The 25854-nt window shown below is 42.6% G+C and overlaps 1 protein-coding gene across 1 annotated transcript in view; it reads left to right on the top strand.

Annotated features, from left to right (window-relative positions):
- The first annotated feature begins 73 nt into the window (after nucleotides 1–73).
- The window catches only part of NOC2L (NOC2 like nucleolar associated transcriptional repressor), a 66534-nt gene continuing 40753 nt past the window's right edge, over nucleotides 74–25854 (top strand). Inside the window, exons 1-11 of the mRNA XM_081954939.1 lie at nucleotides 74–196; nucleotides 5731–5907; nucleotides 8207–8381; nucleotides 9746–9868; nucleotides 11457–11577; nucleotides 13861–13951; nucleotides 15316–15394; nucleotides 16733–16843; nucleotides 18673–18786; nucleotides 21195–21383; nucleotides 24243–24382. Of these exons, the coding sequence (XP_081811065.1) occupies nucleotides 177–196; nucleotides 5731–5907; nucleotides 8207–8381; nucleotides 9746–9868; nucleotides 11457–11577; nucleotides 13861–13951; nucleotides 15316–15394; nucleotides 16733–16843; nucleotides 18673–18786; nucleotides 21195–21383; nucleotides 24243–24382 (1340 nt within the window). The 5' untranslated portion in view covers nucleotides 74–176. The remainder of the gene's footprint in view (nucleotides 197–5730; nucleotides 5908–8206; nucleotides 8382–9745; nucleotides 9869–11456; nucleotides 11578–13860; nucleotides 13952–15315; nucleotides 15395–16732; nucleotides 16844–18672; nucleotides 18787–21194; nucleotides 21384–24242; nucleotides 24383–25854) is intronic.

The following is a 25854-nucleotide window of genomic DNA, read 5'->3' as shown; positions in this document are numbered from 1 at the left end:
CCGCGCCGGTGAACCTGAAAGCCAACCGGGGCCGGCTTGCCTGGGAACTCCACCCCCTTCCCGCCCCCCCCCCGCTTCCCAACGCCCTCCCCTTTCCTGGCTACTCAGTTGCATTGTGGGAGAGGAAGTGCTCCGTTCCCACGTTGTTGCAGCTGCGGAGGGGAAGCTCCGCCAGCATGGCCGCTGCCGCGAGCAGGTCAGGCGCGCTTCCGGGCATTGCAAAACCCCAAGTCCCGGGGCTTTGCAAAGAGGGTGGGGAGGGGGCGTTGAGGGATTGGAAGTGGGGGGGGGGTTAAACCCCGCAAACACGCGAGGATTAGGGAACTTGGGTTGGTTTCCGACGTTGCTCTGCGCGCGCGTTCTGCGCCCCACTCTGTTGGCAAAGGGAAGGAAGAGTTGCAATGGGGTTGCGTGGCATTGGGTTGGGGGCAGGCAATGCCACGGCCCATCATCCACCACCACCCCTCCTCCAAGTGGGAAGCCTTAGGCACCCTAAAACCTGCAGAGCCTGGTCGTGTGAATGAATGCGCTCCAGATTCGGGGGATTGGTTTCCAACGTGGCTTTGCGCGCATTCTGCCCCAACTCTGTTGTAAACGGAAGGAAGAGTTGTATGGCATTGGGTTGGATGCCGGCCTTTAGGAAGGCAATGCCATGTCCCATCATCCCCCACCCCCTGCATCCAAGACTCCAAAGCCTGCAAAGCGTGGTCGTGTGAATGAAGGTACTCCAAACCTCCGGGGAATTGGAATTAGGCAAAGGCGAGGATTAGGGAATGAAGGAACGCATGGGGCAATGCCATGGCCCATCATCCCCTCCCCTCCCCCTTAGGCATCCAACCCCAAAGCCTGCAAGGAGCGTGGTCTTGTGAATGGACGTACTCCAGACTGGGGATAGGTGTCGTGTGACAGCTCCACAAACCCGTGAGGATGAAGGACTTGGGGTGGGGGGGACATGGGACAAACTTCCTAACAGGGAGGACAATTCACCAGTGGAACAGCTTGCCACCAGAAGTCGCGGGTGCTCCATACACTGGAGGTTTTTAAGAAGAAACTAGACAGGCATTTTTTGGAAATAGCATAGGTTCTCCTGCTTGAGCAGGGGGCTGGACTAGAGGACCTCCAAGATCCCTTCCGGCTCTATATTATTATTATTTTTTTTTTTGCAGTAGAATTTTTATTATTTTTCTCCTTCTACCACACATTACAATCATTATATCAACATTGTTTACATTGTTATATCATCATATCTGTACATATATATAACATTCCGCTTCTATATTTACATACTTTTATACACAGTTCTATAAATATTTATATATATTGTTTTTCGGCTTAATTATTTTTCTTGTTTTGCAGCCATTTATACCAATTGTTCCAAATTTCATAATATTCCGATTCTTCCTTATCCTTTAATTTCAGTGTTAATTTATCCATCCCTGCGCAGTCCAAAGTTTTTTTTAATCACTAATTCATCCGAGGGAGTATTATTTTGTTTCCAGCATTGGGCAAATGCTATTCTAGCTATAGTTAAAAGATGTGTTAATAAATATTTAATTTTCTTTGTATATTTCCCTTTGATTATTCCCAGCAGAAAGATTTCGGGTTTGTATTTTATTTGCTCTCCTGTAATTTCTTGCACCCATTTCCAGATTTTTGTCCAATATTTTTGTGTTTCCGGGCAGCGGCTCTATATTATTCTAATTGTTTGGAAAGGATGGATCTGGAGAAGGGGTGGGTGGGGTGGGGCTGATGGGATTGGGTGGAGGTGGCTTTTTAAAATTCTATTATCAAACATAGCTGGAATACGGTTACCAAATCGCTTGGTTTATTTTATATTTGAGCAGCCCTGAGCCCTAAGTGCTGCCTTCCCTATGAAAGCTCCCCCTGGGTGATTTTGGGCCAGTCACTCTTTCAGCCCAACCTACCTTACAGGGTTGTCGTCGCAGGCAAAAACAGGAGGAAGAAGGTATGCTGGTTGTGTTTGCCAACTTGGGGTATTTGTCAAAATAATAAAGATGGAATACAAACAAGTAATTAAAAGGGATTTTTAGGAATATTGCCCCATTCATATGGTTTCTCCCTAACCTCAAATACAAAACTTTTTGCTAGATAATGTTTCCATGTTGTTGTTGATAGTTGTGAAGTCATGTCTGACCCATCGCGACCCCATAGACAACGTTCCTGCAGGCCTTCCTGTCCTCTGCCATCCTCTGGGGTCCATTTAAGCTCACGCCGACTGCTTTGGTGACTCCATCCAGCCACCTCCTTCTCTGCCGTCCCCTTCTTCTCCATCGTTCCCAGCATGAGGCTCTTCTCCAGGGAGTCCTTCTTCCTTCTCATCAGGTGGCCAAAGTCTCTGAGTTTCCTCTTCAGGATCCAGCCTTCTAAAGAGCAGTCAGGGTGGATCTCCTCTAGGACTGACCGGTTGGATTGCCTTGCAGTCCAAGGGAGGGAAGGAAGGAAGGAAGGAAGGAAGGAAGGAAGGAAGGAAGGAAGGAAGGAAGGAAGGAGATTGTTATTGTTCTTAGTTGCAAAGTCGTGTCTGACCCATCGTGACCCCATGGACAACATCCCTCTAGGTCTTCCTGTCCTCTACCATCCTCTGGAGTCCATTTAAGCTCACGCCGACTCCTTCCTTAACTCCATCCAGCCACCTCCTTCTCTGCCATCCCCTTCTTCTCTTGCCCTCCATCGTTCCCAGCATGAGGCTCTTCTCCAGGGAGTCCTTCTTCCTTCTCATCAGGTGGCCAAAGTACTTGAGTTTCCTCTTCAGGATCTGGCCTTCTAAAGAGCAATCCGGGTTGATCTCCTCTAGGACTGACCGGTTGGATGGCCTTGCAGTCCAAGGGACTCAATGCAGGAGTCTTCTTCTCCAGCACCCGAGTTCAAAGGCCTCCATTCTTTGGCGCTCAGTTTTCCTTATGGTCCAACCTTCACAGCCATCCATTGCAACTGGGAAAACCATTGCCTTGACTAGGCGCCCTTGTGTTGGCAGGGTGATGTCTCTGCTTTTTAGGAGGCTGTTTTTTGTTTTTACATTAAAGTACAAATCTAAAGCACTATATAGGTATGGAAGAGTATGATGTACCAATTTTGCTTTGAAAGGCAATACTTTACTCACTTTTTTAATGGAAAAAATTGGAATGAATATATATATATATATATGCATATGTATATGTATATGTTTGTATGTTTGTATGTATGTATGTTGTATTTGTGCTGATAAATAAATAAAGGGAGATTAGTATAGATCTATTTCAAGCTATTTAGCTCTTATCAGCTGGGCAAACCTGTTTTGTTTATTGCATATCGGCAGCTGTGAAATGAGCCTTTGTGTAGGATAAACAAAACAGCAAAACCACCTTTGGGGCCTTTTAAAACAGTTCCATTAAAAAAAAAAACCCTTTTTAATTATAATACTAAGGTCTCTCCGCCTAATTTATCTCATCCTAACTTGCTGGCTTGGGAGGAGCAATTAGGTAATGAGTAACACCTGGAGATTTTACCTTGAAGACCACAGGTGATGCTTAATTGGGAGCAGGTAGCTTTGCAGCAGTTCCTGAGGCAACTTAATTTTATTTTTTTTAATGGATTTTTTTAAAAAAAACTAAGTAAAATTTAGGCTGGTGGGCTTAAAATATTGGGAAACAATTCCGGGTAAACCAGAAAGTTTTTTTTCCCTTTGGCTGCAGAGACCTAACACCACCTCGTCACGCTCGATAAACTGACGATTAAAAAAGCCGTTTTCTATATTTCCCCCCCCCCCCTTTTCCTGTTCGGTTTTAAAAGCCCTGGTTTAAAAATACAGAAATACCGGGGGAGGGGGGGTTGTGTGTGTGTGTGTGAAAAAAAAAATCTATGGTCGTAATTTGTGGACCTGAGAATTTTGAGGCAGTTGTGGTGAATTCGTTTTGGGGAACGAATCTATATCTATATCTATCTATCTATCTTCTTTATATATCTATATATCTATATCTATCTATCTATCTTTATATATCTATATATCTATATCTATCTTTTATATATCTATATCTATCTATCTATGTACTTTATATATCTATATCTATCTATCTATCTATCTATCTATCTATCTATCTATCTATCTATCTATGTACTTTATATATCTATCTATCTTCTTTATATATCTATATATCTATATCTATCTATTTATCTATCTATTTTATATATATATATATATATATATATATATATATATGTGTGTGTGTGTGTGTGTGTGTGTGTGTGTGTGTGTGTGTTGTACCAGGGGTTGTAACACAAATACATATATATATATATATATATATATATATATATATATATATATAATCTTCTTTATATATCTATATATCTATACCTATCTATCTATCTATCTACTTTATATATCTATATATCTATATCTATCTATCTATCTACTTATATCTATCTATCTGCTTTATATATCTATATCTATCTATCTATCTGCTTTATATATCTATATATCTATACCTATCTATCTTCTTTATATATCTATATATCTATACCTATCTATTTATCTATCTATCATCTATCTATCTATTCTTTATATATCTATATAACTATATCTATCTATCTTTATCTATCTATCTATCTATCTTCTTTATATATCTATATATCTATATCTATCATCTATCTATCTATCTATTCTTTATATATCTATATAACTATATCTATCTATCTTTATATATCTATAACTATCTATCTTTATATATCTATATATCTCTATCTATCATCTATTTATCTATATCTATCTATCTATTCTTTATATATCTATATAACTATATCTATCTTTATATATCTATATCTATCTATCTATCTATCTATCTATCTATTTTATATATCTATCTATATCTATCTATCTACTTTATATATCTATATCTATCTATCTATCTATTCCAGAGTTATGCTGGAACATACACACACACACGCACACAGCCATATATATAAATGGCTGTGTGTGGTGCGTGTCTGTAAGTTCCAGCATAACTCTAGAACACCTCCAGAAATTTCAATCAAACTTGGTACACAGTTGACTTACTCTCTGGAAACAAATACTGTTGGGCTAAGACACCCCTAAAACCCCTTGGGGTTTGGGTTCTGTTACAATACAGACTGTTGTGTCTTAAAATGGCTTCTACCGTACTGCCGTAAAATGGCTTCTATTGTACAGCGCAGTGGAGTTGCCATGGTAACTGCTTGACAGTACTCCACAAGGGGGCTCCCTCCAGTAAGGGGGAAAATCCAACATTAAAAATTACGTTTGGTCCGGAGATTCCCCCCTATAAATAAGTACCCGGGCAACACCAGGTTATCGGCTAGCAATTTATAAATCATAGATGATTACTTACAAATTTTAAAATAATCCAGGATGTCTGTTGGTGGCCTTCAATTGCCTTCAATTTATTTTCCTGCGTTTTATCAAATCTCTATAGCTGACTTTGGGTGGCATACAATTAAAGCAACATTATCAAAAAGAGAGGCTAAGATTTTCTCATTGTGTATTGGTGTTTGCATAGGCCTAAGATTTTCTCACGTGCAAACAGTTGTCACTGGTGTGAAATTAACAACTTGGAAACGAGGGTCCAGCGTATTTACCAGACGGTAAAACATTTACAACCCCATAATGCATTGGCCTTTCTAAACGAGGGCATCGATAAACAAGAGATGCATTGTTTGTTTGTTTATTTTTAAATTTTGTCTCTCTTGCCTTTTCAGAAGCAAAAACCTGGCTAACTTGAGCGTGGATGAGTTTTTAACATCCGGGTTTGATTCTGATTTGGAAGATGATTTGATAGAAGATACTCCAAATTCTGGGGGAGAGGAGAAAAGAAAGTTGCCTTCAGAACTTGTTAGCAAAAGGAAACCAGGATGTGATTTGGTACCAGGAGAAAGGTGAGTTTTCATGATGATGGTTGGTTGGTTGGTTGGTTGGATGGATGGATGGATGAGAGGGATGAAGGATGGAAGGATGGATAGATAGATGATGGATATAGGTAGCTAGATAATTATAGATGGAGGGATGAAAGATGGATGAAGGGGTGAGAGGAAAAGAGGATGGATGAAGGATGGATACATGGATGCATTGATGGATGAGATGGATGGCTGGATGGGTGGGTGAGAGGGCTGAAGGATGGATGGATGAGATGGATGAAGGATGGATGGATGAAGGAAGGGCTGAAGGATGGATGGATAGATGATGGATATAGGTAGCTGATTATGGATGGAGGGATGAAGGAGGGATGAAGGGGTGAGAGGAAAAGAGGGATGAAGGAGGGATAGATGGATGAAGGGGTGAGAGGGAAGGAGCATGGATGGATGGATAGATGATGGATATAGGTAGCTAGATAATTATAGATGGAGGGATAAAAGAGGGATGGAGGGGTGAGAGGAAAAGAGGGTGCATGAAGGATGGATAGATGGATGCATTGATGGATGGATGAATGGATGTCTGGATGGATGGGTGAGAGGGATGAAGGATGGATGAAGGATGGAAGGATAGATGGATAGATGGATTAAGGAAGGGCTGAAGAATGGATGGATAGATGATGAATATAGGTAGCTGATTATGGATGGAGGGATGAAGGGGTGAGGGGAAAAGAGGAGGGATGAAGGAAGGATAGATGGATGAAGGGGTGAGAGGGAAGGAAGATGGATGGATGGATAGATGATGGATATCGGTAGATAGATAATTATGGATGGAGGGATGCATAGATAAATAGATGATGGAGGGATGGGGTGAGAGAGAAGGATGGATATATAGATAGATGATGGATATAGGTAGCTAGATATTATGGATGGGAGGACAAATATGTTTATTCTTCCTTGAAATTTTCCCAATGCTATTTTGGTATGGAGGGAGGGATAATAGATGGTTGATAGATATATGATAGATTAGATGATAGATAGATAGATAGATAGATAGATAGATAGATAGATAGATAGATACAATACAATACAATAGTAGAGTTGGAAGGGACCTTGGAGGTCTTCTAGTCCAACCCCCTGCCTAGGCAGGAAACCCTATACCGTTTCAGACAAATAGCTATCCAACATCTTCTTAAAGACTTCCAGTGTTGGGGCATTCACAACTTCTGGAGGCAAGCTGTTCCACTGATTAATTGTTCTCACTGTCAGGAAATTTCTCCTCAGTTCTAAGTTGCTTCTCTCCTTGATTAGTTTCCACCCATTGCTTCTTGTTCTACCCTCAGGTGCCTTGGAGAATAGTTTGACTCCCTCTTCTTTGTGGCAACCTCTGAGATATTGGAATAATGCTAGATAGATAGATAGATAGATAGATAGATAGATAGATAGATAGATAGATAGATAGATAGATAGATAATAGATAGATAGATAGATAGATGATAGATAGATAGATGATAGATAGATAGATAGATGATAGATAGATAGATAGATAGATAGATAGATAGATGATAGGTAGATAGATGATAGATAAATAGATAGATAGATAGGCGGGCGGATGGATAGATAGAGCAAGCGAGCTATATAGATAGATAGACAGGCAGATAGATTGATGGATAGATAAATAGATGGCTAGATAGAGGGATGGATGGGCGGACGGAGAGACAGACAGACAGACAGATAGATAACAGCTTTTAAACTATATGCCTAGGAATCTCAATTTGGAAGCTCCCTGAAGTTCCTAGATGAGAGGATGTAAGAGTGGACCAAATTTGCCTTATCTCCATTGTCCTTTCTGGTAGAAAATGAGAATGGGTTTCCTCTAAAACAACCTTGCCAGTTTCAAAATAGGTGGACTTCAACTCCCAGAATGCCCCAACCAGCCCTTTGGCTTTCAAGAGAAGACTCGAAAAGAACACGGCATGAAACGAAAGCCGGCCGGGGAGGGAAGAGGAAAAAAAATCAAGCCAGCCATAACTCTCGCACATTTCTGGGAGCCTACTGGGTGGGGAATTCTGGGAGTTGAAGTCCACACTTCTTAAAATGATCAAGATTGAGAAACATGGCTTTCCTTGCTGACCTTCCTGTTAAAATTTTGAGAATCGGGACTTGGGTTCCTATATTCTAGGAAGCGAAACTCCCAATGTTTCTCTTTTAAGCGATACAGTACTATGGAATTTGTAGGGTTTATTAGCTTTTTCTTTTTCTTTTAAATACTTCCTGGCTGGATATATAAACCTAAATTTCTTAAAACTCTTTCCTTGTTGTATAGGAGAATAAAGAAAGGTAACGCTTCAGTGCATAAAGACCAGCTCTCTCGTCTAAAGGACCGAGACCCAGAATTTTACAAGTTCCTGGAAGAAAATGACAAGAAACTGCTTAATTTTGACGAGTCTGACAGTTCTGATGAAGAGGCCGATCATCACGTATTGCCTGAAAAATTAGAGGTAGTTAATTTATTTTCAGTACAGCTGAATTTCAGGGAATCGTCTTACTGCTGTTGCTGGCTCTCTGATGCCAGTTAGAATACAGCTGAGTTAATACTCAGATCTTCTACAACAGCGGTCACAAACTGGTGGTCTGTCGGAAAATTTGGGGGTCCTCAGAAAAATTATCTGCATTTTTTTACATTGCACTAAATCAGAGGTCCTCAAACTACGGCCCCTGGGATGGATACGTGCATTGAAGGCTTGTGTTGCTGCAGAGAGTCTCCCCCTTTGGGGTCTTTTTGTGCAGGTCGGAGGGGGGCAGAAATGCTGACTTGGGGTCTCCTTCAGCCTCCTGGTGGGGGGCTTTGGGCAAAGGCTGGAGGGAAGAGCCGCTGGTGGAGAAGAGCCAGAGGGCCTCGTTCCAGTGGGACTGCATCACGGCCTGGAACTGGCTGACCATCTCAGCCCGCTGAGCCTCCAGGGGCCGGTACCTGGCCTTGCGCTCCCGCAGGTCTTCCCTCTGCTTGGAAAGCCTATGCTCCTAGTCCTCAGTGAGGTGCTTCTGCTGAGCCTCCTTCTCGGCCAGATCCAGTTTGAACTGAGCTGTTTTGCCAACTCTTTCTCCTGGGGGCTGTTTAGCTCCAGCCACTGCTTCCTATTGGGGCCCTAAGGAGCCCCGGGCGGGCAGGCGAGGAGGGGCTGGCAGGGGAGGAGCAAGTAGAGACTGGCGAGGTGCCCCTCGACGTGAGTGACATCGAGTTGGCCACGCCCACCCAGTCACATGACCACCTGGCCACGCCCACCCAGCTGGTCATTAGATAGATTATATTAGTGGTCTGCAGGATTTAAAATTATGAATTTAGTGGCCCCTGAGGTCCAAAGGGTGGGTGACCCCTGTCCTATAATGTTGCAGGGCTATAGAAATTAAAAAAATATATAGGTGAAGGCAAAACTTTATATGAAAATGCCAGTGTGGCTCTCAACAGTGGAATCGTTTACATATCCAAATGTAATAAATCTGGAAAAAGATTTAACATAAAAAGATATTAAAATGTGGAAGGGAATGGACTGTCATTAAAGATAAAAGAAAAAGAAGATGCAGAATATTTTCTAACCTGGGACTTTTTAAATAAATGATTGGGTAATAGAGGTAGAAATTAGGAGCTGGGAAAACATGACTACGTAAGCAAATTGACTCAGACAACACACTGTTCACAAAGCACTTAGATATGTTAAATGAACAAGTACAAATAAACTGTTTTTTTAAAAAAAAGATAAGAGAAACCAATTTCTTTTTATTCCCAAGAAAAACTGCATGGGCTGTGTCCCTGGACGCCACTCATTTCAGGCTAATTCCTTTTTTTAAAAAAAATCTTTGATAGGAAGCAACTGATGAGGAAGATGAGGAGGAAGAGGAGGAGGAAGAAAAAACAGCGAAGCGGAAAAAAATGGACTTCATCACGGTGTCATTGAAAATGGTGGAACACTGGAAGGAAGCTGCAGAGGTAAGAGGCACATTTTTAAAAAAAAAACCAATAACAACATGTCCTTAGGCGCTGCAAATAAGGCTGATTAAATATGGAAAGTCTTGCCCAAAACAAAGATAAAATTGATTTTCTCTCTCTCTTTCTAACCTTAGTATTTGGAATGGAATGAAATGGAATAGGAATAGATACTTTATTGGTCAACTTGCCCTGTTCTGTCCTATCCTATATTCTGTTTTCTATATTCTATTTTCTCCTACTATTATTGTATTGTATTCTGTTCTGTTCTATTCTATTCTTGTATTCTCCTATTCTATTCCTATTCCTATCCTTCTATTCTATTCTATTCTATTCTTTTATTCTCCTACTCTATTCCTATCATTCTATTCTATTCTATTCTTGTATTCTCCTATTCTATTCCTATCCCATTCCTATCTTAGCCTATTCTATTCTATTCTTGTATTCTCCTACCCCAGTGGTCGGCAAGCCGCAGCTCGCGAGCCACATGTGGCTCTTTACACATTTTAATGCGGCTCTTCTGTGTGCCGGGCGCCCGCTACCCTCCCTCCTCTCGGGCACTTCAAAACAAGCGCCCCTTTCCCTTTTTTCTTTTCGACCCACAATGATTAGGGAGGATCCTGAAGTCGGGCGGGGACGAGAAGCGAGGAGGCAGAAAAAGAAACGGAGGCTAAGGAGCTTCCCCCCGCCCCCTCCCAGCAAAAATCTAACCGGGGAGCCGGGCGGGCAGTAGCAAATTAGCCGATCACGCCACGTGATCGGCTAATTTGCTACTGCCCGCCCGGCTCCCCGGTTAGATTTTTGCTGGGAGGGGGCGGGGGGGAAGCTCCTTGGCCTCCGTCTCTTTTTCTCCCTCCTCGCTTCTTGGGGCTCCACCAATGGGGGAGCAAGGCCCGCCCAGCGCCAGGCTTTGGGCTAACACAGAGGTCTGCAAAGTTGGCTGTTTTAAGACTGGTGGACTTCAATTCTCAGAATTCTGGGAGTTGAAGTCCACCAGTCTTAAGAGCCAATTTTGCAGATCCCTGGGCTAATATGATTGATGCCCTTGGTGGACTTCAATTCTCAGAATTCTGGGAGTTGAAGTCCACAAGTCTTCAAGCTGTCAGGTTTGAAGACCCTGGGTTTTTTTTTTCTAAAGGCTTGGGGGTGCAAGGGTCTTGCAACTTGACAGCTTTAAGACTTGCGTGCTTCAAATGCCAGAGTTTATTGAAACTAAAAACAGTGTACCATCCTATGTATTTTCGGTTTTAAAAATGTGGCTCTCAAAATAAATTTCAATCGTGGTTTTGGCGAGATTTGGCTCAGTTGAAAAAAAAGGTTGCCCACCACTGTCCTACCCTATTCCTATTCCTATTCCTATCCTTCTATTCCTATTCTATTCTATTCTATTCTCCTATTCTATTCCTATTCTATTCCTATTCTATTCTATTCTATTCTTGTATTCTCCTACCCTATTCCTATCCTTCTATTCTATATGCCATTCCATTCTATTCCATATTCTATTGTATTCTGTTCTATTCTGTTCTATTCTAGTCTATTTTTTAAAATTTTAGAATTAATTCTATTAATTTTTTTTTTATGTCACACACAGAAGAAACTCACTCCTAGGATCTTCCATGAAATAACCCAAGCTTTTAAAGCCTGCGTGGTCACTGCCAAAGGAGAATCAGTAGGGCCGGATTCTGGCAAGTTCAAAGTCACGGATAGCACAGGTAAATCTTCCAGAACTGAGCTAGCTTTGCAAAAAATAAAAGATTAAAGAAACACATCCCATCTTCATTGATACTTTGAATAGAATAGAATAGAATAGAATAGAATAGAATGCAGGATAGGATAGGATATAATAGAATAGAAGAAGGCTAGAATAGAATAACAATAGAATAGAATAAGGATAGAAATAGAAAATAGGATAGAATAGAATAGAATAGAATAAGGAAAGAATAGAACAGAATTCTTTATAGGCCAAGTGTGATTGGACACACAAGGAATTTGTCTTTGGTGCAGATGCTCTCAGTGTACATAAAAAGACAAGATACATTCGTCAAGAATCGTAAGGTGCAACACTTAATGATAGTCATAGGGTACAAATAAGCAATTTGCCCCTAAGTCTTTGGTTTGCCTTAGCTGGCCTTGAAGATTAAATTGTGAGTGTGGGCACATTGTTTTATTTAAATTAAGACCCCTTAGGTGGCACTAAGTCACACGCCATCAATTGCAAAGCAGAGCAATTGTGTTTACAAAAAAAAAACACCCCACATTAAACCCAAAGCAAGCAAATTGAATTCTGGACGTATGAAAAACTCCATTATTTTAAGTTACGCATATCGGCAGTCCTCGACTTATGACCACTATAAGAGCCCAAAATTAATGTCACTAAGCGAGACAGCAAAGTATGTTTTGCCCCACTTTATGACCTTCCTTGCCACAATTGTGAAATGGGATCGCTGCAGTTAAGTTAGTAAGTGACCTAGTTCCAGGAAAATTGCAACCGTCATAAATGTGAGTCAGTTGTCAAAGCATCCGTATTTTGATCACGTGACCGTGGAGATGTTGCAATGGTCCTCTTCTGAACGAGGCTTCCCAAGATCATGAAGCCGACTCCTCGTCCCGATAAAAACCTCTTTTATTTAGGTTAAAGGGAATTCCTCTCCAGCCAAGTCCCGGCCAACAGTCTTTCATGAGATTTCACAACTACAGACCTTTATCGGGCTTGGAGAACTGCCGATATCTTTTAAACTCCATGCTGTAGCAGCAATTCCTTGGCAAGAAGTCAGGTACAAATGTTCACCCTAATGAATTGAATTATTTGTCTCCTGCTAACTCCCCTCCCCTTTCGCTCCTCTTTTATTCCCTATGGGAGGGGCCATTCACCGTCCACCTGTGGCTTTACTCCCGAGTCGGTCCTTGTTCCTTAGCTGTTCCCTTTGTCTGGCAACTCTGCGCATGCGCACACTGGGAACAGGCTCCAGCTGTTCTTCTGCCTCACTGATGTCCGACTCCGAAGGCAGCTGATAACTGTCGGACGGCCCTGGCCCCCTCTCTGCCTCCGACACAGAGCCCTCATCAGAGCCTTCCCCAGACTCCAGGACTGGCCCATCTTCCTCCCCAACCTCCTCACTGTCTAAGGCTGCCACCAGCTCCTCTGGCCGCTCACAACGAGGTCCTAAGCATGAAAAACAATTTTTCAGGGCTGCTGTAACTTCAAATGGTCACTAAATGAATGCTTGTAAGTCAAGGACTACCTGTATATCAGTATTTCTGCAACTTTAAGATGGGTGGACTTCAACTCCCAGAATTCCCCAGCCACCTCTTAAAAGTTGCTGACATTGAGACATGCAGCTGTATGTAAGAGTTCTGTTATGGCCCGCCAGCGGTCATTAGAGCTAGCAGCAGATTCAGACAGTGAGGAGGCTGGGGAGGAAGATGGGCCAGTCCTGGAGTCTGGGGAAGGCTCTGTTGAGGGCTCTGTGTCGGAGGCAGAGAGGGGGCCAGGGCCGTATGCCAGTTATCAGCTGCCTTCGGAGTCGGACATCAGTGTGGCAGAGGAACAGCTGGAGCCTGTTCCCAGTGAGTTGCCAGAGGAAGGAACAGCTAAAGAACAGGGGTCGACTTGGGAGTAAGGCCACAGGTGGACAATGAATGGCCCCTCCCAGAGGGAATAAAAGAGGAGCAAAAGGGGAGTGGAGTTTGCAGGAGACCATTAGTTTGCTTCATTGGTTCGTGACTCTCCGAGACTCCTTGCCAAGTTTTGCAGATCTCGGCCTGGCAGCTCTCCAAGCCAGATAAGGTCTGTGACTGTAAATCCTCCCTCAAAAAGACTTTGCTGGATGTGAATGAGCAGAATCCACAGTCAGTTAATAAAAGGTTTTTTTTTTTTTTTGTCAGGACAAGGAGTTTGCTTCAGGCTCTTGGGAAGCCTCGGTTAGAACAAGTCCTCTCTCACGACTGCTAAATTCATTGATGAAATGTCTCTCAATTTTTTTCCCTCTCCTTAGTCTTCAACACTCTTGTCTCCTACTGTGTCCGGGACCTTTTTGTTCTTGTGCAAAAATTGCTCCAGGTGAAACCTGCAAAAAATAAATCAAAGTAAGTTTATTTATTTATTTTGCTTATTCACATTTATTTGCTCTTTGTTCTTCCAGTCTAGGAATAGCCTGCAAAAGACTATTCCTTCAGTTCCTGGTGGCCAATTTTATCCATGCTACTGGGTGTCGAAGCTGGGTCCACAGGATGGGTGTCCGAGCTGGGTGTCCGAGCTGGGTCCACAGGATTGTCTGGGATGCTACACATCGTTTTCGGGACCTGTTTCCCCTCTTCCCTTCTGGGAGGGGGCTTCATGGTACCCGAAGCAGAACAACCTCCTGATTCAGTTTTGTTCCATACAGGATCCAACCTTGTGAACTCACAAGTTTCTCTTTTTCTTTTATGTATTCAAAACAGACAGTGATTAATATATATATGTGGATATGGGCACACTATATACTGTATTTTTTGGAGTATAAGACGCTCTGAAGTATAAGACACACCTAGCTTTTGGGAAGGGAAGCAAGGGGAAAAAAATCTGTCTCCCAGCAATTTGCCTCCTTGCAGCAAACAGCAAACAGCCTCAGTTTCAGCACAGCCTGATTAGCACAAGGGAAAAAAATCTGCCTCTGCCTCCCAGCAATTTGCCTCCTTGCAGCAAACAGCCTATTTCAGTTTCAGCACAGCCTGATTAGCACAAGGAAAAAAAATCTGCCTCTGCCTCTGCCTCCCAGCAATTTGCCTCCTTGCAGCAAACAGCCCGTTTCTGTTTCAGCACAAGCAGCTGATTGTTGGGCCTTCGGTCAGCTGTTTCATGCTGCAGGGATTGCCATTGCCTATTGCCGCCTCTGCACGCCCCATTTTCAGCCCCCACATCCCGTTTTCGACCTCTGCATGCCCCATTTTCCTCCCGTTCTGGGCAGCAGGGATCAGAATGGGCTGAAAATGCGGCACGCGGAAGCTGAAAACAGAGTGCGCAGAGGCCAAAAATGGGATGCGGAGGCCGAAAATGGAGCAATAGTAATCCCTGCAGCCTGAAACAGCTCATGGCCGATCCAACCGACAATCAGCTGTTTGTGCTAATCAGGCTGTGCTGAAGCTAAAACTGAAACTGGCTGTTTGCTGCAAGGAGGCAAATTGCTGGGAGGCAGAGGCCAAAGGGTGTGGGCCACAGGTGGGTGGGGCTACATTCGGAGTATAAGACACACCCAAAGTTTCAGTCTCTCTTAGGGGGGAAAAGTGTGTCTCATACTCCGAAAAATACGGTATTTATTTTCTACCTTGAATTTTAAATGCATTGCAGGGAAGAAACTTTCCTGGTTGAATAGCAGCTAGCCCAGTTGAAATTCTATCAGCTCCCATCAGAGAAATGGCAGCCTTTGAATGACATATTTTCTTCTGAACCATGTCTTCCTTAATTGTTGTAGGTTAGTCTTGCCTTCTTCCAGTCTCTTGTGGAGCAAGTTACGATTGGACATCAAAATGCACCTTGGCTGTACCATTCAAGTGAGTTTAAGTCCCCTAGCAAGCGAGGTTCAGATTTGGTCATTTTTTAAAATATATTGGGCATCTCTTCCTAGTTTTTTTGGGGGGTGAAATACAAGGGGGAAGTGAAAAAGAAAGAAAAAAGAGCATCGGCTTCCAACTTTTCTTAGCACAGTACAAGGTAAACACGCTCCAACCTCAATCTTTTGCTTTTACACATTAATATAAACTAGCCATCTCTATCAACGCCAAATCTTCCTCATCAACAAAACCAAAAAGTTTTTATTTTTTTTCCTTCACGCGCACAAATTCCAGAAGTGATATCTAAATAAGAACATATTTTCCTCTCTTAAAAAAAAGTATTCAGTCTAACCATTCCTGCTTTGTCTTCCATTCTATGGAAATAGCATGTATGCATTTTTTCCCCTTTATTTTCTTGAGGATGTTTCGCTTCTCATCCCAGAAGCGCCTTCCGTTCTGACTGAATTCCTCCATTCGCCAGCGTTCAGGCAGAACAGAAGAAGCTTCCGGGATGAGGAGCGAAATGTCTTCAAGGGAAAAACAAAGGAAGCCCAGTTGCCTCTTCAAAAAAAAAAAGCACCTTTGGGACGGGGAGTGTGGGCAGAAGAGAGTGTAGGAGATTAGATATTTACAGATTTGCAATTAACAGAGTTGGAAGGGACCTTATAGGTCATCTAGTCCAACCCCCCCCCCCAAAAAGCAGGAGACTCTTCATCATTTCTTATAGATGGATATAAATCCAATAAAAGTTGGATATAAATCCAATAAAACAAACAAACAAACTTCTGAAGGCAACTTCTGTTCCATGGGTGGATTGCCTAGACATTGCAATTTTACAGATGATCAGAATTGGAAGGGACCTTGTAGGTCATCTAGTCCAACCCCTCCTCGCCCAAGCAGGAGACCCTACACCAGGGGTGTCCAAACTTGGGAACTTTAAGACTTGTGGACTTCTGGGAGTTGAAGTCCACAAGTCTTAAAGTTCCCAAGTTTGGACACCCCTGCCCTACACCATTTCTGATAAATGGCAGTCCAGTCTCTTCTTGAAAGCCTCCAGTGATGAAGCTCCCAAAACTTCTGTTCCATGGGTTGATTGTTTTCATTGTCAGAAAGTTCCTCCTTATTTCTAGGTTGAATCTCTCCTTGGTCAGTTTCCATCCATTATTCCTTAGGAATAATGTTTGGGTGCTTTGGAGAATAGCTTGAGACCCCCTCCTCTCTCTGGCAGCCCCTCAAATATTGGAAGATGCTCTACTGCCTCCCCTGGTCCTTCTCTTCACCAGACTAGCCATGCCAGGCGTATTGATGGAAATTTTGTCTCCCCCCCCCCCTCCACAGCTTCTGTCGTGTTTAACAAGAACTTCAGTAACGATCGCTGTTCTTCACCACATCAGTGCCATAGTGCCTTATTATTTGAGCTTCCCCAAACAATCGCGCATGCTCCTTAAGGTAAGTTCTATAGCTCCTGCTTGCCAGAAAGTGCAGGAATAAAACTTTCAAGTTGGATTCCCCCTGTTCAAATTGGGTAGCCTGGCTTCGGTCCTGGGTAACAGGTTCCAGGGCAACCTTTTTTGGGGGGGGAGGGGGGGACTTGGTTTTTTAAAAATGAATTAATTAGATTTTTATTCCTCCGTTGTTGTTATTATTATTATCAGCTAGCCGTTGCCCAGGTATTTATTTATAGGGGGGAAACGTCCAGGCCAAGCGTAATTTCAAGTGTTGGATTTTCCCCCTTAGCAGAGGGAGCCCCCTGGTGGAGTACTGTGGAAGCCGTTACCATGGCAACTCCACTGCGCTGTAGAGTAGAAGCCATTTTACGTCAGAACAATAGAAGCCATTTGAAGGCACAACAGGCTGTACCTTAACAGAACGCCCACCCCGAGAGGTGTTTACCCCCACAGCATGTTGCTCCAGAGAGTAAGTCATCTGTGTAGCAAGTTTGGTTGAAATTGCTCCAGGCGTTCCAAAGTTATGCTGGAATACACACACACACACATTTTTATATATATAGATAACTCAAGGTAATAAACATATTCAACACACTGCCTTCTTGTTTTCCCCACAATGACAACACAGGTGGGTTGTGCTGAGAGAGAGAGAGAGAGAGAGAGGGATTGGCCCAAAGTCACCCAGTTGGCTTTCATGCCAATGGTGGAACTAGAATTCCCAATCTCCTAGTTTCTAAACCAGTACCTTAACCATTACATCAAACTGGTTATCTTTTCCCCCTTTATTTTAGAAAAATAAGAAATGGCTGGTTTAATAAATTGAATAAGACATAGCTTCGCAAAATAAAAAAAAGAAGAAGTGAAAGAGAGACTGAAGAACAACATACCAAGGAAATAAAGGATTTGCAATTAGACGATTTAAAATTAAAATTAATTAGATGATTAAAATTAACTGTATCTTAAGAAGTGCTTAACACTATGTAAAGGTAAAGGTTGTCCTCGCACACATGTGCTTGTTGTTCCTGACTCTAGGGGGCGCTGCTCATCTCCGTTTCAAAGCTGAAGAGCCAGCGCTGTCTGAAGACGTCTCCGTGGTCATGTGGCCGGCATGATTCAATGCCAAAGGCACACGGAACGCTGTTCCCTCCCCACCAAAGATGGTTCCTATTTTTCTACTTGCATTTTTTTAGCTTTCGAACTGCTAGGTTGGCAGAAGCTGGGACAAGTCACGGGAGCTCCCTCCATTACGCGGCGCTAGGGATTCGAACCGCCAAACTTTCTGATCAACAAGCTCAGTTCTAAATGATAATGTTGACATTATCTGGTCATTTACTAAAGCAAACTCTGTACAGTGAAAGATCCCATTCTTTTGTAAGTTTTCAATCTTGGCAACTTTGACTTATGGACTTCAACTCCCAGAATTCCCCAGCCAGCATGCTTTAAGATGCATATACTTTATTTCCCAGCATGCCCACTGGGAAATTCTTGGGAGTTGAACTCCACACATTTATATAGTTGCCAATGAGAAATGCTATTTTTAGGCCATAAAAGGGGTTGAAATTTAGTGGCATTGCCTTGATTGATACTTGGGGGGGAAATTCAGTTTTTTTTTACCCTAGGGCAGGGGTGGGGAACTGTGGCTCTTTTGCGACTTGTGGACTTCAACTCCCAGAATTCCAGAACCAACATAGCTGCCTCAGGAATTCTGGGAGTTGAAGTCCACAAGTCGCAAAAGAGCCACAGTTCCCCACCCCTGCCCTAGGGGCATCTCATTTTAAAAGCAAAACAGAAGTTGAAAATAACTTATTTTTTTCTTCTTCTTTCCTTAAGCAAATAATTCGACTCTGGAGCACCGGCGATGAAGTTGTGAGAGTTTTAGCGTTTTTGATACTCAACAAATTTTGCCGGTATAAACAGGAAGCTTATTTGCCCTCCGTTCTTAAGGTAAGATTAACAGAGTTGGAAGGGACCTTGCAGGTCATCTAGTCCAACCCCCTTCACCCAAGCAGGTGATCCTACACCATTTCTGACAGATGGCGACTGAAAACCTATAGACTATAAATTCATTTTTTTAGGCTGGATCAGTATTTCCACTCTTACAAAATTAAAAACTCTGGGCTTCAGGCAAAACTTCACACCATGGTGGTCTCATTTATTTCTCTTTTGGATTTGATGGACCAAAGGAATAGCTGTTATTAAGGCATTTTCCCAAGTTCTCATAAAACTATAAAATCTTCAGCTCGAAATTTATGTTGCTAAATTAGTTAGTTTACCGTATTTTTCGGAGTATAAGACGCAGCTCCCCCCCCAAAGAGAGGGTGAAAATTTGGGTGCATCTTACACACCGAATACAGCATTTTTGGCATTTTACCGACCCCTCCCCTTTGCAAAAATGGCCATGCATAGCCTTTAGGAGGCTTTCAGAGTTCTCCTGGGGGCCGAGAAGGCAAAAAATGAGCAAAAAAATGGACCGTTTTTGCTCGTTTTTGCCCCCCCCCCAGCCCCCAGGAGCATTCTACAAGCCCCCCAAAGTTCTGAATACCCTTTAAAAATTTTTTTGCAAAAAAACGGGTGCAGAGGGTTTGGGAGGAGTGCAAAAGCTTTTTTTTTTAATGTACCTCTTCAAAATCATGGGGCGCCTTATAGCCCGAAAAATACGGTACTTTGTTGTCATTGCACCTTGTGCAACAAAATGAAATGCGATCTTCGGTGTACAATTGATAGTTCAGGTTGTGGTTGTTAAGGAGTCGTGGGCCGTCATTAAGCAGAACGTCAGGCGGTGGCTGGTTTCCACCAGTGAAGCGTCGCCATAAGTGAGACATCGGTTAAGTGAATTTTGCCTCATTGTACGACTTTTCTTGCCGCCGTTATTAAGAGGATCACTACAGTTGTTAAGCGAATAAGACGGCGGTTAAGTGGATCTGGCTTCCCCGTTGACTTTGCTTCGACCGACGGTGATCGTATGACCCCGGACACTGCAACCGTCCTAAATATGAATCGGTTGCCAGGTGTTAGAATGTTGGTCACCTGTCCATGGATGGGCTTGAAGCAATGATCATAAGTGTCAAAAACAATCATAAGGCACTTTTTCCTATGCGGGTATAGGTTTGAGCACTCACTAAATACATAGTTGTAAGTTGAAGTTCAAGATCAACATAGTAAGATCACAGGAAGGGTTGATACCACTTTATAAGGCCTTGGTAAGGCCACACTTGGAATACGGCATCCAGTTTTGGTCGCCTCGATATGAAAAAGACGTGGAGACTCTAGAAAGAGTGCAGAGAAGAGCAAGAAAGAGGATTAGGGGACTGGAGACTAAAACATGAAGAACGGTTGCAGGAATTCTAATCTATTCCTATTCTATTCTATATTCCATATTCTATTCTGTTCTTATTCCTATTCTATTCTATATTCCCTATTCTATTCTATTCCATTCCATCCCTATTCCTATTCCCTATTCTATTCCTATTCTATTCTATATTCCCTATTCTATTCTATTCCATTCCATCCCTATTCCTATTCCCTATTCTATTCCTATTCTATTCTATATTCCCTATTCTATTCTATTCCATTCCATCCCTATTCCTATTCCCTATTCTATTCCTATTCTATTCTATATTCCCTATTCTATTCTGTTCTTATTCCTATTCTATTCTATATTCCCTATTCTATTCCACTCCATTCCTATTCCTATTTTATTCTATTCCTATTCCTATTCTATTCTATATTCCCTATTCTATTCTGTTCTTATTACTATTCTATTCTATATTCCCTATTCTATTCCACTCCATTCCTATTCCTATTTTATTCTATTCCTATTCCTATTCTATTCTATATTCCCTATTCTATTCCATTCCATTCCATTCCATCCCTATTCTATTCCTATTCTATTCTATATTCCCTATTCTATTCTGTTCTTATTCCTATTCTATTCTATATTCCCTATTCTATTCCACTCCATTCCTATTCCCTATTTTATTCTATTCCTATTCCTATTCTATTCTATATTCCCTATTCTATTCCATTCCATTCCATCCCTATTCTATTCCTATTCTATTCTATATTCCCTATTCTATTCTGTTCTTATTCCTATTCTATTCTGTATTCCCTATTCTATTCCACTCCATTCCTATTCCCTATTTTATTCTATTTCTATTCCTATTCTATTCTATATTCCCTATTCTATTCTATTCTATTCTATTCTATTCTATTCTATTCTAAGAGGTCTATCGGATCTATGGTTTCATTCAGCAGTTTCTACTTGGATAAGACCATGTGTGAATTTATTTTCTGTAGCGGCCAACTCAAAACAAACCATCACCCGAATTCTCTGCTTCTCTTGTTCCCATTAGCAAATGTACATTTCCTACGTCAAGAATTCGAGATTCACCTCTCCTAACGCCCTCCCTCTCATCAACTTCATGCAACGGACGCTAGTTGAGATGTATGCTCTGGATCCCGCTATGTCCTACCAACAGGCCTTCATATACATCCGTCAGCTGGCCATCCACCTGCGTGGGGCTATGACCATCAAGAAGAAGGTGGGTACTTTATCATATGTGGTGGCCATGTACAAAAATCCGGATTAAATTTGGTGCCGGATAAAGGCACGGTTGGAAGAGTCGTTAGACCGAAAGATAGATTTAAAACCAGAACTATTCCCATTAGGAATAATAAAAGGAAAAATATATATATATATAGTAAAGGAGTGGCGTATTTAATGCTGCATGGGATAACTGCGCCAGAGATTCCCCCCCCCCCCCCCCGAAGAAGAGGCAATGAAGAAAATTTTGATCTGTGCAGAAATGGACAGACTGACACTAGAAGTCAAAAATAGAGACGAGGCAGAATATCACGAAATCTGGAACAAAATGTGTCAATGGTTGGAAATGAGGAAAAGGAGTCGGAGCAGAACAGTTTGAGGATTGTGAAATTGGAACTGGATAAATACATACCGTATTTTTCGGAGTATAAGACGTGAAAGTTTGGAGTTTTTTGCGAACACGGGCCCGTTTTTTGGTTTTTTTTTTTAAAAAGGGCATGAATAGTCTTTAGGAGGCTTGTAGAGTGCTCCTGGGGGATGTCCCCCCCCCAAAATAAGCAAAACCAGCCCCTTTTTTGCTAAAATGGGCCCATTTTTGTCTAAAAAAGGGCATGCATAGCCTTTAGGAACCTTGCAGAGTGCTCCTGGGGGCTGGGGGAGGGGGAAATTGAGTAGAAAATGGCCAATTTATCACTCATTTCTGCCCTCCCCAACCCCCAGGAGCACTCTGAAAGCCTCCTAAAGGCTATGCACAGCCATTTTGGTGAAGGGGGCGGGGTTTCGGGAGGCAAAAAAAAGTCTGCATTCGGTGTATAAGATGCACCCAGATTTTCAGCATCTTTTGGGTAGAAAAGATGCATCTTATACTCTGAAAAATACGGTAGATAATTATATAAAGGAGGATAAGGGATGTGTTAATAAGATTGATGTAGCTATGTACGATAAGTAGGAACTGTATTCGTATGGAAGTGACAAAGCCAGAAAAGTCTCTCTACGTCCAATGTTTTTAGTGTTTATTCAATTAAACATTTTTTTAAAAGGAGATGGGTTTATCTGAAGGCGTACAAAGGCACAAAAGGAACGCAGCCAGAGAACAGGTCTAACTCTTGCTTTATTGCTCCAACTTTGCCCCCAAAGTTCCCACATTCCTTACAAGTCCTGGGGCAAAGCTCTCACACGCATCTTCAGCAGCCTCTGGCTGCAAGTAGTCCAGTAAGCAAGGTTAGCCAAACACTAACCAGAACAAGAAATTCAATGAAGCAGGCAAAGCCTCACAAGGCAAGAGCACAGTAATTTCCAGGCGTCGGTAAGTGCACACGTGGCTCCACAGATTCCACACTTGTTCCCAACAAAAGCTCCTCCCACCGGCACCTCCTTACCTCTCAGTCCCCAGATGTGTCTTGTGAAAGGGGGCGAGGCACTCTCCTCCCTCGTTGCTTGCTCAGTCTGTGTCGTTCTCGCCTTCTCTCTTGTCTCCTTGCTTTAGGATCAGGAGGGGGTGGTCCTTGCTCTTCGCCTGAGCTCTCTCTCTCCTGCTCCTCCCTGTCTGCAGATTCAGACTCTGATGGGGGCATGACAGAAGGAACAAGTAGTGGACTCCCCACAGTTAGACGAAATCCTAGTAACGGGACTTACTAGGACTTGGTTGGGTTTTAATTTGGTATCTGAGTCTGGGTAGAAGGTGGAAACAAAATAGACTTTTAAGATTTTCTTACATCAGTGGTGAATTTGAGGCACAGATTATGAGCATTTCCCACACCTTGTTGTTGTTACTTGCAAAGTTGTGTTCGACCCATCACGACCCCATGGACAGGAAAAAATTGATGCCATCAATTAGTAGAACGGGGGGAGAGGGACAATTTTGGCATCTTAAGATTCACAGTTATTTCTGCTCCTTTTTAACTTGATTGTAAATTTTACAATAGGATCCCCAGTTGCTGGATCCGTGGTGTTGTCTGGATTTATCCAACTTGTGGGTTTTACAAAACCTTGTTTCTGTGTCGTGCACACCAAAGATTTCCGTTCTTTTCAGTCCCAACGCTGGTTGTGTGTCTGAATTCACACAACCTCTTTAAGCCGTGCCGTCTCGGTGTTTAAATGACCATTTTGTAGTCCGCGTATTCTCGGATCGATGGTAATTCCTCTTCCACTCAATATTTTTAATCGTACTCTTCATCCGGAAAGAGTTTGCAGCTCACTTTTAAAGGGAAAAAAAAAAAAGCAGCAATTTTGCAATCTTAAAAAGTCACAGCACGAAAGGAAAACCGAGGTGCGGTATTTCCCGGGTCTCCTCCGGGGTTGGCCGCATCAAGGCGGGTCCACTCAGGGGGGAATGAAGACAAACGCACGGTTTTTCCTCGGAGCGAGTGGGCCCAGAATGTATTCTGAACCCCCCTTTTATTAAGAGCGTATTAGGAAAGGAAAGCATTCTGAATTATCATTGGTTACATACAAATACATTTGCCTAATATGGTTATGTTAGCTTCCTCTAGCTCAAGCGGTGTTTTTGGTGTGGATATCTTAATCAGCTCGAACTATGTGTTTCCTAGGCTGCAGATAACTTTCCTCAGCCTGGAAAGTCCCCGTTATGCATTGTTCTGCAAGCTGTTACTTTGCAGACACAGCTTTCTAGATGGGGCCCTCCCAGTGGGCATCCAGCTCAACCCGCGTTCAATACTCAATTTATTTCAGTCCCAAATTCCATATATGTGTTCCAATCAGGAAAACTGATCTGCACATATACCGTGGCGACCTCATTCCCACACCGAGGCATCTCATCGTAATTCTGAACAGCTTTGGTTCTTACAGCGTGCTTCATTAATTTACTTCCTGCTTCTCTCATTTTTTAAAAAAATAGGAAAACTATCAATCGGTTTACAACTGGCAGTATGTCCATTGTTTATATTTTTGGTGCCGGGCTTTGAGTACGATGCATCCAAGTGACGTCATGCAACCCCTGATCTACCCTTTGACCCAAGTCATCATTGGCTGCATTAAGTAAGTACGCTACACAAGGCTTAACCCTTCGGGGTCTGTAGAGATTCTCAGTCATGCTGGTCCCAAAGATGCTTTTTCAGGAGGCAACTGGGCTTGTAAGCATTAATTATGTGTAAGCAAAACCCTGTGTGTGTTAGACAAAAAATTTAAAAATGCAGATTTTAAGGAAGCATGCGTGCCAAAACTCAAACCAACTTTAGTTTGCGCTATTCTAAAAAAAAGAAACCGCAATTTTGCTGAGTCAAATTTGACAGATTTGCAAAACTGAGGAACCGAGCAAAAAATAATACAGGACAGGTTTATGACGTTTCGCTGAGAAATGGTAGTAGTCCAAGTAGAACGGTGGTTTGGAATAGTTTGGAATAGAGTATGCGTTATTTGTGCATTGTTAATAGTGTAAGGGGGACGTGGCGGCTCAGTGGCTAAGACGCTGAGCTTGTCGTACAGAAAGGTCAGCAGTTTGTTGGTTCGAATCCCTAGCGCCGCGTAACGGAGGGAGCTCCCGTGACTTGCCCCAGCTTCTGCCAACCTAGCAGTTCGAAAGCGCGTAAAAAATGCAAGTAGACAAATAGGGACCACTTTTGGTGGGAAGGGAACAGCGTTCCGTGCCCCTTTGGCGTTGAGTCATGCCGGCCACATGACCACGAAGACGTCTTCGGACAGCGCAGGCTCTTCGGCTTTGAAACGGAGATGAGCACTGCCCCCTAGAGTGGGGAACGACTAAGCACATACGTGCGAGGGGAAGCTTCACCTTTTAGTTGAGTGACTGAGTCTTAATTTATCCCTACTGATGCTTTAGGGGGAAAAAAAACCCCAAAACCGTGAACTGTAATTCTTCCTTCTTTCTGGTTTCTTTTAAATTCATTCAAAACTTCCCTTTTCTTTTTAATAACATTTTTTTTATTCTCTTACCATTTTAAGCATACATTCACATAATTCTTTCACATTTGTCATTCTTATACATTTGTTATTTCATTTAATAGTTTATAAAATACAGTTTTATTTACCATTCCATCCGCTTGTTGTAACACCACCTTATTTTCCCTTTCTTTTCTCCCTCCCTTCTCTACTTCCTTCCTTCCTCTTCTCCTTCCCCTTCCTTCTTCCCTTCCCTTTCTCCTCTTCGTCCTCTTCCCCTTCCTACCCTCTCTCCTTCTCTTTCTCTCCCTTCCATCCTCCTCTCCTTCCCCTTCCTTCTTCCTTTACCTCTCCCCTACTCCTCCTCTTCCTCTTCCCCTTCCTACCCTCTCTCCTTCTCTTTCTCTCCCTTCCATCCTCCTCTCCTTACCTCTTTCTTAATAATTCATTCAAACTTCTGTAGGTTAATCCCCAGTTGATTTATTTCTTTCCTCTTCCTTCTTCTCTTCCCTTTCTCCTCCCCCTCCTCTTCCTCTTCTCCTTCCTACCCTCTCTCCTTCTCTTTCTCTCCCTTCCATCCTCCTCTCCTTACCTCTTTCTTAATAATTCATTCA

The sequence above is a fragment of the Natrix helvetica genome, assembly GCF_964273705.1.
Source record: "Natrix helvetica genome assembly, chromosome: 5".
NCBI classification, from domain to species: Eukaryota; Metazoa; Chordata; class Lepidosauria; order Squamata; family Natricidae; genus Natrix; species Natrix helvetica.
Note: the sequence above shows the minus strand (reverse complement) of the source record. Positions and strands in the feature narration are given on the sequence as shown.